Genomic DNA, 18839 nt, shown 5'->3' on the forward strand with positions numbered 1-18839 from the left:
TTTGTAAAGCATAATGTTAAGCAGAAAGCATAAAGGTTAATGCCAGCCCTGGTAGCAGGAAGTCCGCATAGACTTCTACATACTCAGATGACCCAGAAGTTGCATGATGTGCTTAAATTGCAACATAAGCACACCCAGCCTTTTGTGCCCCTAGAGAAGAGCTCCTTGAATATAAATTTAGGGGGGAAGGAAAAGAGGTTCAGTCCAAGGGACTGTGTTAAGCATATGGCGAACTAGAATACTAAAAACATAGTTTGAAGAAGTTAATACTCAGAACACTCGTCATTGAGCTAATAGTTAACTGTTTGACAAAACTCTGTCTAAAGAGCAAGATCGGGTTATAGTATACCCTGAGTTTGTGGTATATCAAGACTGATCAGCACAGGCAATTTTTGAGAAACGTTTGGTATCATTACAAACAGTGTGAACAATTTTAAGCAGTTCCTGGTTTGTTAATATGATGTGTCAAAATGGTCACCCCTTTCCAAATAAAGTATGTTTGAATAAAATTGAAGATAGACACATAAAATAAAAAGGCTTATATTTTTGCTGCCCCTAACTTTGCAAGGGAAATGAATATTCATAATGTGCTTTTTCTCAACTTTAGAGGGAAAAGAAAACAGTATTACAGTGAGTAGTCTTAGGAGGAAAGGAAGCAAAATGAACTTGCTCATGGACAACAGAAGTAGTGCAGACACCCCACTCGGAGCAGTAGGGTATCTTTCTAAATACACTTGAAAATCTGGTAAAATTAAGCAGAAAATTGAGCATAGTTAATACTTGAAAGAGTGAAAAGTGATAAACCCCTGTGGCTGCAGGCAGTGATTTAGCTTGTGACTGTATCCCATCTGAAGACAAAATCCTTGATACTTCACCAGCATGTTTAGACCAGGTAAAAAAAATGGAGTTGCATAAACATACGAAAAATGCCCCAGTTCTGGAAGCTGCGTCTGGAAGAGAAGTCTGTACAGTAAAAAATGAGGGACTGTAGACATTGGTGACTTGCCCCAAACTGTTCTGCAAACCTTTGCACAATGAAATGCCTGAGGTGGGGGTGAGGGGGACGGTTTAAAGTCCAGGCTGCAGATGGGAGATTTTGAGCAGTGTTTTGGTAGCGTCAGCGGCTGCTGCCGTTTTATTTTCCAGAACAGTCTGAATCGCCTGGGATACTGCTCTAGCCTTCGGGTAGTCCAGCGCTGAGGAATGTAGAAGTAGCTCATAATCACTTCAGCCTCCTTCCCTCTGGGGTTTGAATTCAGAGACACAGCGTAAAAAACAATTTTGGATCTGTACTAGATGAATGCACGCTGGTAGGGCATGCTGTTAGCATTACATAGTTGTTTTCAGATGAAGCGCAAAGTCCTGGCCAATTCTCATCTTTAGTATTCATTCACTTTATCCTTATGTTTTGAAACTGATGTCAAAATAACTAAAAATAGCTCTGTTACCTGAACATGTGCCTTGAAATTGGGCTTGTCTGATCACATACTTTTTTTCTTTTTTCTCATTGAATTAATAATTGGATAAATTCCTTTGTAAAAGCTGGGGTAAATATTCGAAGGAAGAAATAACCTTAAAGCATACACTTTAAAAAATTTATTGTGTGGTTGTCAAGCCCTATTTTACTTGGTAGGCTGGAGGCACGGAAGGAAGAGGGAGGTGCAGATAAGGGGAAGGATGCAATGAATAGAAGCAGGAAGAATGTGCCCTGTAAGAGAGAAGATATCTCTGCGGGCGCTGGTTGCCTTCACCTGGAGGTGGTATCTGCGGCACCCTTTGAAAGCAGCTGCTTCAGGGAGTGGAGTTAGAGCAGCCCTAACCCTGGTGACTAGAGCAGCGCTGCACGTTGGGAGCAAAAGAGGCAGAGTGTGGTTGTGGTGGGGAACAGTGGACTTTGCCTTTCTCGGTTGCAGGAATGTGAACTGGAATTAGAATAAACCCCAGCTTTCGGAGGGTTTAGTGCTAACTCTGTTCAGAAGCCTTTAGGAGAAAGAAGGGGTGATTGTGGCAGAAATGCTTTCAAACATAGTAGAAGGTTCTTTTTTCTTTTTATAATCTCAAAGCAGGAGAAACGAAACTTAGAGTACAAGTGATTTTCTGTAACTGTCCTTTGCTTTGCACTGAGCTCAGTGTGCAAGCAGTAAATTCCAATGTCTTCAGCCATTATTAGAAATTAACGATCGAATTGGAACATTTTCAGTTGCAGTGGCTTCTCTTGTAACTCATTAGGTCCTTTTTCAGCTGACACTATAGTGCCATAAAATATTTTATCACCTATTATGCATACCCCACTTTTAATACTAAAAACTTTTCTGAGGATTTATTTTGGTAACTACTTTGAAAATACAGGGAACTGCAACGCAACTCATTAAGCAATCAATCATTTACTCGTGCCTCATATGACTTTTTTGGACACTAGGGTAGAGACAGATCTCATAATCTGGGGCAGGGCCAGAGCATCTTTCCGGCAGTAGCCATTCTTGAATTGGTAGATAAATAAAGGATGTTTTTAAATAACAGCCCGCAAGATCTAAGAACCACATTCTGGCAAAGGGATCTATATGATTGTGGTCAAATTGGCTATATACCATCTTGCATCGTTTCACTTACCCCCGCAAGCATTGGAGAGTGCCGCCACGGAGAACTTTTGTCGTGATTAATGGGGAGGAAAGGCGCCGGTTTGCTTTGACTTCCCCCCGTCCTCATACAGAGGGGTCGCATCAGGATTGCTTTACTGCTTTCAGAGGTCAGCAGAATTTGGGATTCTGCTTTTTTGCTAGTAGGGAAAATGACAGTCCCTCACCCTCTTGTGGGCGCTTTGAATTCCCTGGTACAGCCCTTACAAAATGCTCTGGCAGCAGGAGGGTGAGGAGAACGCTTAAAAAAAATGGAAAAAAATAAAAGGAAGAGAGAGATCCCAGTCCTGTGGGATGGGGGGGTGGGGGTGGTCTGTATAATTCTTGATCGAAGGAAGAACCTTTTCATGTTTTTTATGAAGTGAGGATTTGGAGAGATGATGAGCTTTGTTTCAAACGGAATTACGGCTATAACTCTTCTGTCCCTGGGCTACCAGAGTCATAGGGGAAAAGGAGGAAAGCTATCATTTATTCCATGAAATCTTTGTCTCAGTCTCTCTAGGCTATTTCAATTTACCCCTGAAATTTCTGGGGAATAATTAATGAATTAATTAAGTATGCTGTGAGGTGTTTGAATATTCAAAAGCTACAACGTAATTATTATTTTTTCTAAAACACATTTTCAGGTTATTTTCAGATACGCAGCCTCCCAAAAAAGCACTTACTGCATCAGAAGCTAATAAGAGCTTCTTCCTGCTCTTCCTGCCTGTAAACCAGAGCCTGTTCTCCAAAAGAAATGTTCATTGTAAGGAGCAGCGGTAGGGCTGAGCAGCGATGCATTTAGAAAGTCAAAAACTTCTTTTACTTCGTGATGAAAGTATTGTGACAGCAGAGCTGAACTTCTGGCTTTTTTAAAAAGTTAAATCACGTTAATAAAGTTGTGTTAAGGAGGATATCCCCCCCCCCCCCTTATCATTTTGTGTGGGCGTTTCTTGTGAGCGATTGCTAAGAAAGCTTTGCTTACAGTGTGGTTTAGGCAACAGAAATACAGCCTTGTTGAAAGAAACGCATTGCCTCTGATGAATTATTTTTAGATCTGAACCTTAGGAAACACGTTTCCAGTGATATAAAATATTAATTGCCCCTGTAGTTCTGGCACTGTTTCATAACTTGCTTTCTTCACGTTTCCAGCGTTAGAGGCCTGTAGCGGAGAGGGAGGAGGGGATTTAGGAGAAGTCCCTTGTTTTGGAAAAGTCTCTTCAGGAGCTCCATTTTAAGATACCAGATGAAGGCGTTTTGCAAATAAGCAGAAGAGCCAGCCCGCCGGCCCCGGGCAGGGCAGAGCGCCGGCACCTGACGCCTTTCCGAGCGTCGCACCGTGCCCGAAAACGGTTCGGTGGCGGTGGCTTCGCGAGGTGTGAGCAGCCCCCCCCCCCAGCAGCACCCCCCCCGGAGCTGCAGCCCCCTCAGCCGCCGGGTGCGGGGCCTGCCTCCCGATCCGTCCCGCCCGATCCAGGCCGCGCATTGCCGCTCTCCCCCCCGCCGCGCAGCCCGGGCCGCTGCCCGCCGCGGGGTCCGGGCAGCCCCGCCGCCCCCGCCGCCCCCGCTCCCCGGCCGTGCCCGGCCAGCGCCCCCAGGTCAGCGGCACCTCCCAGGTGGGGTTGGCCGGGCGCTCGCCTCGGAGAAACTTCCCGCCGAGCAGCGCTCCGCAGCGCCGTGCTTAAAAAATATTAGAGATAGAGATACACACGCACACGGAGAGGGAGGGTAATTGGCCACAGTAAATCGTACATTTAAACAATGACATAGTTTTTCCACTTCGTTTGGCAAATTTTTCCTCCCGCAGCCCATCCCTCCGTCGGTCTCCCCGTATTAGCGGACAGGTTCAGGCGGCGGTGGGAAGGGAGCGGAGCCTCTCGCCTCTCGCCACACAAACGGCTGCGGCCGAGGGGGTTTAAACGTTAACTTTCCAGACTGAGCTTATTTTCCTGGAGCTGAGGTGGGCTTTTTCCCCCTCGCTTCTTAAATAACGAGGGTGGTCCCAGCATACTCTATATCGAGACAGCTTTTCATCAGTTGCTCATCAGCATGCTAATTGCTGTATGACTAATTATGCCCTGAATTCCAGTTGATTTTCTTAATGAGACAGCTGGGTTAATTATGTAATCGTATGATTACATTAGCCTAGAGTGCCCTGGCGAAAAGTAACGCAGGCAGGAGCGTGATGTCATTGCACGAGCAGCGCTCACAAGGGGGTGCATTCATTTCTGCCTAATGACAGGGGAGGGCAACGGTACCCACAGTGCTCTTTGTGTAAACACTTAGATTGAATTATTAAGATCTGTGTCTTTTTCCAGCTCCTAGAATGAGGGAGGAATGGGGTTTTTTAAACGACACTCACTTCGGAAAGTCAGCTGGTCATCAATAGTCCTGGTTTATCTGCGGGGTTGAGGCTGGGTTTGGGCTGAGCGTCGTGGGGTTGCGGGTGGTGAGGTGCTCCCTCTAGCTAGTCGTGTAAGGCCCTGTTTTGGCGAGATCTGTCTTTGTTTTAAAATTGGAAAATATGTAGTTTACATGCATAAGCAGCAGCAGCAAAAAAAAAAAAAAAAAAAAAAAAAATTGGTTCTCTTGTACTGCTATTCAAAAAAGATTTATCGTCAGGGTATGTATATGGTGTGAGAACAGTCTGAGAGGTGTTGCTGTGGCTGCGTTGCACCAGCTTGTTTGATGTGAAGTATTAACTGCTATAAAAATTACGTTACGTTTGCAACATTAATTTTTCTCACGTCTGTGTTCATTCAGACATGTCCATCCACCTCCTTTGTGAGGATAGAAGCTCGTCTGCAAGGGGACCGGTGTGGTGTGTCGCAGCAATGAGCGCAGGGATGTGCCCAGAGAACCGCTTCTGAAGCGGCACTGAAAGGCAATTTATTGGGAAGTAAAGGCAGGAACAGGCTTCGCAGACACTGGTTTTAAAATACAGCAGTTACTGTTTCTCCCCGTGGTAGCGTGGAGGAAGCCTTATCAGGGATCGGATCCAGATGTGCTGGGCTGTGTACAAACACATGGTGCGCGGGGCTTCTTTGTGGGTACGGGATGCAACAAGTGGATTAGGAAGGCAGAACAGAATAGGAAGCAGTAGAAAAAAATATACCAAATCTAGTTTAAAAATGGACGCCTCAATTTACTCTTGGGCAATAATGATCTTGCAAAATGCTTTTTCAAGTTCCAGATGATCAGATTCCTTTTACCAATTTTCTCATTTCTTATTTATCTTGTGCCTAGCAGGAATTCTGAACTTTTGCAAGCTAGAGAAGATTCAAACCAAGAGCATAATTTCTGATGAGTTTTCCACATCTAAGTGTTAAGTGAGATGATTTTTCTTTTTTGCAGACCTCAGAAGGGGCATTTCCTTGTTTGCCTCTCTCCATAAGCTAGTGCCACTTGATTTTTCTGAAATGTGTATGCCTGTTGTTTGTGTAATGAATCGAAAGTTTTGGTCCATTGCTTGTTTAAAAATTCAGTGACCTCCTGTTAAATGACATGAAACATACTTTGTAAGTCTGGTTAATACAAAAAGGTATGCTTTTTCATGCATGCACGTGTTGTGAAAAGGAGAGTATTTTTATTTATTTTTAAATCCACTCCACTCAGGTAAGAAAAAAGTCGTTCTGATTTTAAGGTTTATACTTGTTTCGGATCAATTGGTGTTTATAAATACTTCACAAATCATGGGGTTTCAGGTTTTTTGAGATTAAAGAGCATGTTGGGGCTTGCCATGAGAAATGAAGTATTTGTGTCTCTGCCCAAAATGTCTTGGTCATTTTGTTGTCATGCAATGATTAGTTTTCTTTAATGCAGCTTATAAAAATTAAGTCTAAGAGGTGCTTCAGCCATGGTTTTTTTTCATGTGTCCTTCAGCAGTATTTAGTGGCTGCAGGCCATTAGTCCTTCAAATAGGCTCTAGTAAAGTTTGAAGTTTAATGCACAGAGAGACTGGTTTTACATTTTGTTTGTTCTGCCACTGTTTTGCTACTTGAACATTAACCTTTAATAGAGCTAAATTAAATATACATGTCCTGATGAATAATTATGAGATTGCAAGCATTTTCATTTTGTACATAAAGCTTCTCAGGGACTGCAAATTTGACTAAAGGTTTAGTCATTATTCACTTTATAATGCCCATGTTATTTTTGTCTTTTAATTCTTCGCTGATTTAAATATAAAAAGCCCTGTGTATTTGGAGCAAAATACCTCTTGTGGGTGTCCTGGCTTTTTACAATGGGCATGTTAAAACGAGGGGGGAAAAGTGCACCCACAATTTTGTAGAGTTCAGTTTCTTTCATTGTGGAATTTTAACAGTTATTTTATAGAAATATCATAACTGAAGCTTAAGATCCCTGCCTGATATGTTTTGTGATTCCTGTAACAATTTAAGACGCGGATTGAGACAATCCAGCCTTTCTTTATGTTCAGCAGATGAATGTCCTGGGCTAGCTCTTTTGGAGAAATGCTGAGCTGCAGAAGTGTGACAAAATGGTCATTCCAGATAAAGGTCGGCAGACCTACATGAGAGAAGGGTGATGTTGTGACAGCCCGTGCTGTAATTGGACCATACATAAATATTGCAGGGCCTTTAACTCGTGCTACTGCTGTGACTTAAACTTTATATTTAATTCCTTACCTGTACCCCCTGTCTCTGCCACAATAACATTTTAAGTTTGATTTATTATAAATATTTTAATACAGATAATAATAACGAAAAGTATTTGGCCTAAAAAGCATAAATGAAAAAGCTATGTAGTCATAAACTATGTATGTACAGAGAACAGATGACAAGCAACCTAGATTTTGTATTATGAACAGGGTAATGCCATAAGCTGTTGAAGAACCGAAGTAACAAAATGCAGCAGGCTGCTACTTATAATGTCTCTGAGCTCAACATAACCCAGTACTATTCTTTTATAAACTATGAAACAACGCTGGCATATTGAAAAAACACACAGGCTCATGCTTAATGTGTTAACAGAGGTACAATAGACTTATTATGTGTTTCCAGAGACTGAGGGTGGTCTGAAAAATTAATGACTGTGGTGGTTGAAAATTAAGTGAACTCCCTAATATATACTGTTGTTGATCCACTGAGTTTGGTGTTTAGCATTCCTCATCAGGAGACTAAATCTTTGCAGCCATTTCACAAGAGATGCTGGCGCCCATAACAGAAATATATTCAATAATCTTTTATAAGTCCATCGGACTCCAGCATTTTCCTATTCCGACTGGGAAGAAGTCCCAGAGTAAATCACATGTGCGCACGTCAGGTGTGTGCTAAGGACTCTTTAGCAGAAGGGGACAAACGTCAGAGAATTAACAGTGAGAGGACATTCAGAATAATTTCTAATTTCTATTCAATTAATAGTATAAGAAAAAGAGGGAACAGGAGTCACAAAACCCAAGGTTCATGGAATTAATTACATCCACACAATACTTCTGATTGTTATTGATCTGTCAATTAGAAAAAGTATAGCTCAGATCTCTATGATCAAATCATCTTTTTGAGCTCCGCTGTGCAGGAGGGCACAATTTGCTTCAGAAATTTCACTCCTGCAGAAGCAGAGGTATGTGAGGGACACTAGCTGTCAGTAAGCCCTGCAGTTTCCTTGCTTTTTATCCCCAAATTCTCATTTTGCAAACAAAAATTTGAAACTTGAGACTCCCACATGCCTTTGTATCATGACTGTCTGCACCCAGGGATACTGCCCTGTGGATTAACACCAGGATGAATAAGGCATGCCCCAATAAAAAGGGTAACATAGGTACAATGAACTATCTGTATTTTTTGAAGTTTGCAGGATATGAGGTGAGGATCATACAGGAATAATAACTCAAAAGTACGGCCTTACTGGCACATAAAATGGATTTTAATAGAGAAAAAAGGATACTTGTGCTCAGAACTGCTTGAGTCACGGGAGTGTTCCTGTTATCTTACGTTTTATTTTACTGTTTCTTTTTCAGATCCAGTTCCAGCCTTGGATTTAGGACAGCAGCTTCAGCTGAAGGTTCAACGTATGCACGATATTGAAACAGAGAACCAGAAACTTAGGGAAACTCTAGAGGAATACAATAAAGAATTCGCCGAGGTGAAAAATCAGGGTAGGTTGCAAACGTATTCTTTTATCAGCTTTTAATGCATACTGAAATTTGAAGACGGGTTAAATTAAGTTTTGTTTCTTACAGGTTGGGTTGACAGTAGCATTGCAATTCAGTAAAGAAAGTATAATAGTCTGTTATAGCCAGTTCTGTATTTATATGTATGGATATGACTTTGGATAAACTCTTTGGATTTCTTTGGAAGTTTCATCTTCTGTAACACCAAGTCAGAGACTGGAGCTGTTATTCTGCATATTCGGTTGTAGCCTTCAGCGCTACCTGAAAATTACACCCCTGACTGAAGTTAGATGTAGACATTTTATGAGAGATGGTACTACTACTGACGTCAAGCTGAATATGGGTGTGGGTGCTTGTAGTACATACATTTTACACAGACAAACAGAAAAATCCAGTATTTTATACACACATACAAATCTGTACAAAATGGAACTTTTTCTGTACTCTGTTTTTCCTTATCTAAATCTGAAATGTGTTACTGGGGTACATTTGGCATACATACTTTATATTTACTCTAGAGACTATCCATAGAGCAATGTAAATACTAATACTGTTTAATTATTTAGGTAAGTTTTAATGAGACAAGAGTACATGAAAATACGTGAAAATCTCAATGAGATTTAAAGCTTGTTGTCTTTAAGACTGTTCACGTTTTCTTGGTTCAGAAGAAAGTTTCCTGCACCAGGAAACATAATCTGCTCAGTTATACACCTGCTTGCCTATACATGGGACTTCTCATTTCCATGTTTAATATTCAGTTCTGGGTGGTGGAAAGGTAAATTGTCTAGGCGTTTGGGAAAATGGAGATTATTTATTTATTTACGTTATGGAACTGTTGCACCCAAGTGGGTAACATTTGAAAGCTACATTAGCAACTAAGTTGGTTCTGTTACATCTCATTTTCAGCAGAAGGAGCATATATGCAGTTACATATTTTGTTTTAACATAGAGGGTGTGACCTGTGGAGAGGACAGGTATCAGCATGCAAGGATTCAGGCTGGACTGCAAAAGATGTCATGTGGGAGCTGTAATGCTCTAAGCCCAACAGTATTTTTGCTGGAAATGTACAATAATTGCATTTCACTGTGCATCCTGTACATCCAGGCATGACATAGGGGTTCATCCCAGAAAGTGGGAAAGACATTGACTTCAGAGTTTTTTGCTCCAACCACTCATAAACTGGCATTTTTTATCTTCCCTGGTGGACACGAACTTCCTTTCTGGTTTGCCACTGCAGTCTTTGCATTGTTTTTCACTCCAGTGCAATAGTTCTACACTCTGTTTCAAACAGGGATTAATAAGATATCCAGGGAAAAGCCTGTTGTTAGTTGAGGGTGCTTTGATCAGTTAATCTCTTTGTTTGGAGGGCTGTGTATGAGCTATACGGTGCCTGTAAGAACTTCCAAAACTAGGATAAATGGCAGTGGCTAACAAGCTTTAGCTGACCTAACAGTAAAGAAAGCACTTAGTTCTTCAAGCAGTGTAGAGGATTAAACTGTGCTTGTCCAACACGTCTATTGTTAGGTGCCTAAAGGTAAAACCAGGTTTTGTTAGAAAAGTCATAAATTTTTCCCATATTTGTGCACTTCTTGCATTCATTTTTGTAGTTTTGTTTCCTTTTAAAATGAAACATTCAAATTTTGTTGAGATGCAACTATATGCATTTCAATGAGATTATTTCACTGTCTGCTTCTCCATATACCTGAATACTTTTGCAGACTTACATCTGAAAATACCTGGAGCAAAGGTGTCTCCTGTACAAAGAGTACATCCTTTGTACATATGAATGAGCATCCTTTTGTCTGTGTGAAGGAGCATCCTTTGCTTATTCAGGAAAAGATCAGGATTTGTATTACTTCCCGGATCTCAGAGAAGAATTTCCCTTTGCTTAAAAAAAAAAAACAAAACTGACATGTCCTTTTCACAGCCTATTACTCAGTAATGAGCCTCATCTGATTTTTGCACGGCTAGCAAAATCCCACTCCTTCATTCAAAAGTAGCTGGTGTGCTGGCAGTCGTTTTTACCATTCTTCCCCCCGCTTTTTTGTGGTCACAGTGGCCCAAGCTGCCTTCGGTGTAATTCCCAGACAGCAGACCTTGTCACCCACTATCTACTGTCTGGCTTTACAGTTCTCTAGTTAAGTCTAAAAGTCTAGACTTTGGAATGATTATGCATGATTTTGTGTGATATTATTGAGATTTTTTTCCCCAAGTCCATAGGCTTTACTTTTCATAGTAGAGTTTGTCTTTCTATGATGTTTCTGCAGAATGAGAAACTTTTTATGTCCAAAGGTGTTTTTTCCTAAAGCATTGTTAATGGCATCTGTTAATAACCTGATGTCTTTAAACCTCCACATCTCTGTGTAAGTACATTGAAATGTATTGCTAGCTGTGTCTTCTGGCAGTCTAACGCTTTTTCCAAATTCCATTATTGTTACAAAGCATACTCTGGTGAATGTCCTGCTTTTCCTCTTACGAGCCCTATAAGGATTCAGTCCTTTCCTGTGGGTGGGACCAAAGGGCTTTCATATAGGAATGGATCAGGGCATGTAACAAGATGTTGTCCATCAGAGGCTGTGCCATAATTCCGCAGGTTTATGTATCTTCTCTCATCCATTACTGGCCACAGTAAATGCAAAATAGCCTCTTTAACTGAGAGAAGGATTTCTGCAAATTCACTGGAAGGCTACAAGTGTACTCAGAAAGTTATAATAGTTAATGCTTGTGCATAAAACCCAGTGTCGATGACAAGGCAGTTAGAACAACTAGAATATGAAGGGCTCCAGAGTGTCTGTTGAATCTGATCTACTGTTAATACAGCAGTTAAATCTTAACTGCCATATTTTTCATCAGTTGTGAAGCAGAACATAGCTGTATCCCAGATATGTGTTCAATTAGTGTTAGATTGCATCTGTGCATGAGCCATAGTAAAACTGCCTCTTTTTACATGAGCACAGTTATGTGAATTAACTGTCCTATGTGTAAACGCATACTTAAACCTACACTGGGACTTTATTAATCTCCACTCAGCAGCGAGCTAATTTGAGACTAGTCAATACGGTGATATTATATTTTACAATTGATTTTTTTTCTTCTTTTTTTTTTTTTTTTAAAGTCATGTTAGAGGAACCTTCTTTGCTGTGCTTTCCAGCAAACTCCATTGATCCTTCTCAACCTAAACACTTAAAGTTCAATTTAACATTTAGGGAGTAAAAGGTCTCCAAAGGGACTCATATCCATTGATTTTGTGTCAGAGTTGAAGAGCTAAAGTTTAAAACACACTGAGCCTACAGGGTAAAGAAAGCCTTGTGTTGTGGAACCACGTGGAGCTGTGTAAACTCATTCTTCCCCTATTGTTTTTCTGTAGAGGTTACAATAAAAGCACTTAAAGAGAAAATCCGAGAATATGAACAGACCCTGAAGAACCAAGCAGAGAATATAGCCCTTGAAAAAGAACAAAAGTTACAAAATGATTTCGCGGAGAAGGAGAGGTGAGTGTGCATGTGTGCATCTGTAGGTATTGTAGGGGAGGAGAGATGTATTCTTCTGTTTAATCTTCCCAGCCAGGGCTCTCTCTTCAGTGTACTGAGACAGCTCGTATATTGAGCGATTCTGGCGATTTATGTGTTTGACACGGAATCATTTGATACTCAACTTTGCACAGAAAAACAATCGTGAAAGTGTGGAAGTAAAACAAGAACAGATTGTTTCTTCGCGGTAGTGTTGTGTGGGGGCTGTCATGTTCAGAAGGGTGCAAACCTACTTTTATTCTTCACTAGCTGTATTGTCCTTTGTGACACTAATCTTTCTCCATTAGCCGACAGCGTAATTCAGTCTGCTCTGTCCGCTTTGTGTGTCACAGTACCATTGTACAATCTGTACAACCCTGAGCTGTTTAAGATGAAACACTGTACCCAAGAGCCTGGGCAAAAGATGCATCACCCCTGCTCCTATGGTAAAATCTAAGTGAGGGGATGTGTTCCTGAATTATCCTGAAAAGGTTTGCGTATTCCTACATGTCAAAATTAAGAAGTATTTTAATTATTTATTATTGATTTTTTGGAAGCATCTTGGATGTATTTCTAATCTTTTGCAAATGAGCAGGGAGTGTTTGAATCTTTCAGGTTAGTGGGCAAACAAATCAGGCAGGATGAGACCAAGGGTCTTAAGAGGGAGTTCTTTCAGTCTGCATTCCCTACCTTGAGAATTTATTTCTCCCATGGATCAATAACACTGAAGCTATAATATGTTCAACTTAGTGTGGAAGCCCTTCAGTTTGTGTGAGCTTTTTAGTTGGTGGGTTGGTCGCTTAAATTCAGGTCTGAGTGGGAAGAATCTACCAGTGAATGCAAAGCTTTTTATAATTCATCAATATCTGTGGTTACTTTTTGATAAGTAGCATGTAAGCAGTGGCTTTAACAAGTGCAATTTAGATATGCTTAAAAATAAAATAAAATGACAGGGCGTGGAATGCAAATAGAAGTGTGTATAAGAGAGATTTTGAGTTCTCAAAGTATATATTTTGGTATGAAGGGAACTGACGCATGTTTCTTGCTATAAATAGTTATTAACCTGGTCAGCAGTGTTGCAGAATAAATTTATGCACCCTATGGAGTGCAAGTAGGATGCTGGTAGTTTCATAAGCCATTTCACAATTCCGAAATCTGCAGAATATCTTAAAAACAATGTCGTAAAAAGCAGTGACTCCTAGGAGATGTTGGAGCAACTCCCTTTCAGAGATGAGTTTTATAACTCCTGTAGTCTAGCCTTTAGCAAAGAGTGTAGTGACTGTAGTGCCAGATGATGTTAAAACATGTATAACTGACAGAAATGAGAAAATGTTGCCTGTGGACATACGAAATGTGAGCATATTAAAGGTTTGCTCATGTTATATAGAAAATATCAGTGTGAGATTTGTTTTGAAATATGTGTGGTTTTTTAAAGAGTAGCTAATAATATTGCTGCATTTGGCATCCATTACAGCTATGGTGAAACAGCTGCCGCATCTATTCACTATATCAGTTATGGCAACAAATTTCTTCATTATGACAGTAAAATGGAAATGTATCATTCTTCTTGTACTAACTTTGTACAACAGAGGGTGCTTGGTGACAATTTTCTTAATGTGTGTGACATTTCCAAAACAAATTATGCTCAAGAAAACCTTCCACTAAAGTTGTCATTTATATAGCAGTCAACTCTTGTATAATGTTCACAGCTTATGTTATGAGGTGGCTACACTGTTAAAATTTTAATAAGTGGGACTGCAAAGTATGAACAGTATTGCAATGTGACATGATTTATGGGTCCCATTGAAGCACCTTGTAGTCTGTGTGGTGTTGTCAGTTGTCTGATTACAGTTGAGACATTTAATCACTCCATCTTCCAAATTTGCAAAATACAAATAAGTTGTTTAACATGATTACGAGCTCTGTTCTCACCTCTTCTCTTCCCTTTATAGAAAATTGCAGGAGACACAGATGTCGACAGCCTCAAAGCTGGAAGAAGCCGAACACAAAGTTCAAGCTTTGCAAACAGGTTTGGCATCGCTATTCTGACCTATACCAATGATCAGGCTGGAGGTGAGAGGATAGAAATCATTAAATGTATCAGGACTGTGTGTGAACCAGCTCTTGCAAGTGCAGAGAGATCCAACAGAGCCTGAACATGCTTTGTGAATCGGAGCTCCTTCTGGGCTTTGCGCCTTAAGTGAACGTTTGTGTTGCAGCCAGTCTATTGGTAAATACAGTGGACAAGGCCAAGCATGAAGCACGTACAGTATTAGAGCATCGCTGCAATTAAAGCAGGCCATGGAACTTTTCATCCATGTTGTGTTTTGCTCTGGTTTCACACATTTCTGAACTATGATAAATACATGTAGTGGTCTGGGTTCAGTATGAGCCCAGTTTCTGCCAGTGTGTCTTGCCTGTTGCTATGACTTGCTTGCCATTAATTCTTATCTCTGCGTACTTACAGACTCCAGGTCTGGACACATTTGGTTTTGTTTACTGTGAGAACACAAGAAATTTTATTCCCTGAATTACTGCAATAAATACTTCAAATGAATAAGCAGTTTAGCCAGCTTAATAAGAAATAAATAATGTCTAGCTTTGTTAAGCAGAAACTGGGAATTTTTGCAATGTAAAAGAAATACCATAAGAAATTGTGAATAATCAAAAGCTGTTTTTTCTAAGTCTTAATGGTTTGCCTAGGTAGAAAGATAAAGCAGAGAATTTTTCATCAGGAGGTGTACAGCTTTATTTATGGCTGAATAAAAGAAAAAGGAGTAGTCTTTTTGCTTTTCACTGCTGTTACAGTGCTGTAATGCTTCATGTTTATGCCTTTTAGCCTTGGAAAAAACCAGAACAGAACTATTTGATCTGAAAACAAAATACGATGAAGAAACTACTGCAAAGTAAGATTTCACTGTTTTCTTTCTATGTCTTCCTTCAGGGTATCACTGCTTTTTTTTTTTTTTTTTGCATCTGTCTTGTTGGAGACAGATGAGATGGAAGAGGTTCAGGAGTCCAAATTTGTTGGAAAACATGGTCATAATTTGGCCTCCTATAGAGAGATACTAGTTTTCATATTTTCTTCCACCCAACAGGGCGCTTTTCCTGGCACATATGCTGCTGCATTCCTGGTTTCATTCTCAGGTGCTGCATCTACTACTATGTATCTCTTGTACTACATATCTCTTGTATTTTATTTAGAAATAGGGCAATTTCAGAAATAAGATATTTGCCATGATATTCCAATCTTGGTGAAAATAAAATTTACTTTAGTAAAGGATTTCTATTTCACTGTTAGGCACCCTGGTTCTTTCTGCTTTTGGGGTAGCAGTCATCCCTCTGTCAAATTCACCCCAAAGTACAGAGTGTAGCATTTTGGGCAGATTTTTCTTGTTTTAAAGTAGAACATGAAGGTAGTCTCAAGAATATATGTCCTTGTCTTCTTAATGGCTACTGTTTTCAATTATCCCCTGGTTTTGTTAAGAATCAGCGCAGGAAACAACAAAAGAGAGACAGACTTCTGCTGGTTTTCTTTGAACCCCTCATATTTAAGGAAAGTTAGTAATGAGAAGGAATTCTCATGATCAGCAGTATTAAGACCAAAGAGTCATTTCTGTGTCTGGAAATGGGATGGGAAAGAAGAAACCATTTCAAACGGGTGTCCCTGGCCTGCTGTAAGGGCAAGGGTTAGAAGACGCACGTCACGTCCCTGTGCCCACTACCCGCGTCCCACAGAGCCCCAGCTTCACCTCTGCTTCCAAGTAGGCAGGTGATCGGCTGAACGGAGAGGAGAAGCCTTGCTTCTGCCCTTACCACCTATTCTGGTACAGGAGGAATGGTAAGGGAAGGCTGTTGGCAGTCTCTGTTTTGGGGCAAGAGAAACTATAGCCTAGGCTTGATGGGAGGAATGACATAGTCTTGGTTTTGTCTGTAGGCAAGTGCTTTCTCATATGGCTCATGGCAGTCTAGATAATACGCGTTTTTCAAAACCAGTCAAATTGGCAAGTAGTTTTAATTTCTTGGCATGTGGTTCTGTAAGCGTTGAGGATCCAGTTCCCCACTGAGTGCATGGGGAATTTGGAGCTTACAAAATTCAGTCCATAGTAGTTAAGAATCAGTGCTTGGAGTTGAAGCACCTTTTTACATCATTCAAGATAATCTTTTAGGTAAATTTTGGGTTTGCTCTCTAAGTCCAGTTTCCTTTGAGTTCTGTATAAGGTGAGAAAAAGTATTTTTGTTCCCTCATTGATTTCATCTGTCTCTAAGAGACGCATGCTAATGATGTTTCTGATGGAGCCTTAAATTACTGCAGATTGCTTTTTTTTCCCTTTTTTTTCTTTTTTTTTTTTTTTTCTTTCTGCACGTAACTGATGCTGGCAGCTCTGCTGCTGTTATTTTGTCTTGCAGTTGCTTCTGTGGGAACAGTCAGAGATCAGGGCTCAGTGGTTGTAGACACTGAACCTAATAACCCCTCACCCTTTTTAATGTTTTTGTTTGCAGAATGTGTGCTTCATTTTTTAATACTATTTCCCTAAGTACGGTAATTTATCTTACACTGAGCAAAAGATGTACTCTAAAATGTTTGCTTGCGTTTCTAATGTGTTTCATTCTTTCAGAGAGATTCATGCGGAAATATTTTCATATGATCTTGAATATGATTCTTACCTAATATATATAGAATTACATAAAATTAGTAGCATCTGCAGTAACAAGTTTATTGTGTTCTGCAGCAGAACGATTATGAAGGCTGGGACTAGAATATAGTGATCATGGAGCTGAATTCTGAAGCAGGCATTAAGCATGTACTTTATCTCCCAAACTAATGTACTGTGAAAACAAACTTGTAGGACCTAATAACAGCAGAAATATTTTATCATTGTTTTGGATATTTATGGCAGGAATAGTTCTTGCATAACAACAGCCATCTGTGGCGTTTGTAGCCCAAATTTTGCAATATGGAAATCCAGAAAAACATGAAAAGGGAACTGAATGTAGACAGTGAAATTGAGTCATCTATTTTAATTGTAAAAGCTGGGAGAAATGTTGAAAAAACACCAATAAAAACGGTGAAAGACAGTTTGATTCTTTTCTAAAAAGAAACCCTCTTTTGATCTAAGTTTGAAAAGCTACTTGTATTGCCAATTTTAATTTTATGTTTTAAAAACATGTGATTTTTATCTTAGGCCAGAATTGTTAGTTTTACTGACGTTTATTTGATGCAGATGAATTGGAGTGCCTTCAGGAAAAAAAAGATGATTGTCAATTTTTTAAAGCTAACAGTGCTTTTAAGAGTTTCAGTTTTGGAATAAAGCTGTCTTTCAACTGTTTGTAACTTTGAAAATCTTTCAAACAACAAAAAAAAGAAGCAAAAGAAATATACAGTAAGAAGTCTTCAGTATCAGCATTAAGGAGTCTGGATTTTGTCCAAGTGACTGGTTGTTGAGATCTTAAAGTTGGAAATCATTATGCCTACTTGTTTGTTTATCTTCTTAAAATGTCCCTGTTCAAAATACTACATGCAAAGTGAGGTACGGAGGTACCATCCAAACTTGATGCTAGCAAGGCATCTTCAAATGAGATTGACTGCTGAAATTAAAATCTTCAGTCAAATTAGCTTCTGTCATCCCAGTCTATAAAAATCCCCAGTTCCCTTTGCCAGTGAGCAGGTAACGTGTAAAGCAGGAGCAAAGGTGCTGCCCATGCCCCTTCCCCTGGCCCCTGCATCCTGCAGATAGCCCGCATGCAGGGCACTGAAGGTGTTAATGACAAAAAGAAGTTTATTATGTGCAGTCATTGCAGTCTGTCAGCTGGAATATCAGAAGCTGAATTTGACAAGATGGCAGCAGCAAAGTTTTCCATGTGTAGGCTTGAAGTAAAATGTAATTAGCCTTTATGTGCAGAACAAGGATCCATTGATGAATACAGCTGGTCTTTGTTTTCTTCTGTCATTGAGTGTGGGAGGTAAAAGTGTTCTTCTTCATGTTTATTAATACAAGATTCCTTAGACAAATGGCAAGCACAGTTTAATATTTGTTGGAACACAGAGGGGCTTGCCAAAACAGTTGTTGTGTAAGAGGATTTCAAGGTTTTCAGATTATAATCATCTCTGGGTTAAATAAATGAATGATTACTCTGCCTTTTTCAATTAAAGAGGCACATCCTCTCTCGAGGCCTGATACTGATTTTGTTTGCTGTCCCACACGTTTCTATCAGCAAACCTGGATTTAACCAACACTAATGAGTTTGATCTAGAGATTCTATCAGAGCGGGAACTGAAAAGCAAACTCAGACTTGAGTTTCAGGAAAATTAAAGAATGTTGGGCTTTTTCTTTTTTTCCTAGTGCAACAGACTTTTTTTTTTTTTTTTTTTCTTTCTCTGTAGAAAAAGAAACGTTCTTGTGTGCATTTCCATAGTTTTCCAGGGACAAACTGTTCTCCTTGCTAACATTGCTCTTTCACTTCTGGTTCGCTGCAGACTCCAAGCAAGTGTTTGGGATTCCCAGCTGAGTGGTTAATGCTTCCAGCTAGAATGGTTGAATTCCAGTTTTAGATCAATTCCAGAGCCACCTCTTTGCTCTGACC

At 40.0% G+C, this 18839-nt stretch overlaps 1 protein-coding gene across 8 annotated transcripts in view; it reads left to right on the forward strand.

Annotated features, from left to right (window-relative positions):
* The window catches only part of CUX1 (cut like homeobox 1), a 283190-nt gene that overhangs the window by 133224 nt on the left and 131127 nt on the right, over window positions 1-18839 (forward strand). For all 8 annotated transcript variants that reach the window (XM_075032520.1, XM_075032513.1, XM_075032515.1 and 5 more), the window contains exons 5-8: window positions 8593-8730; window positions 12113-12236; window positions 14207-14283; window positions 15094-15160. In XM_075032520.1, coding sequence (XP_074888621.1) covers window positions 8593-8730; window positions 12113-12236; window positions 14207-14283; window positions 15094-15160 — 406 coding nt within the window. The remainder of the gene's footprint in view (window positions 1-8592; window positions 8731-12112; window positions 12237-14206; window positions 14284-15093; window positions 15161-18839) is intronic.

Source organism: Buteo buteo, chromosome 7 (assembly GCF_964188355.1).
Source record: "Buteo buteo chromosome 7, bButBut1.hap1.1, whole genome shotgun sequence".
In the NCBI taxonomy this organism is placed as follows: domain Eukaryota; kingdom Metazoa; phylum Chordata; class Aves; order Accipitriformes; family Accipitridae; genus Buteo; species Buteo buteo.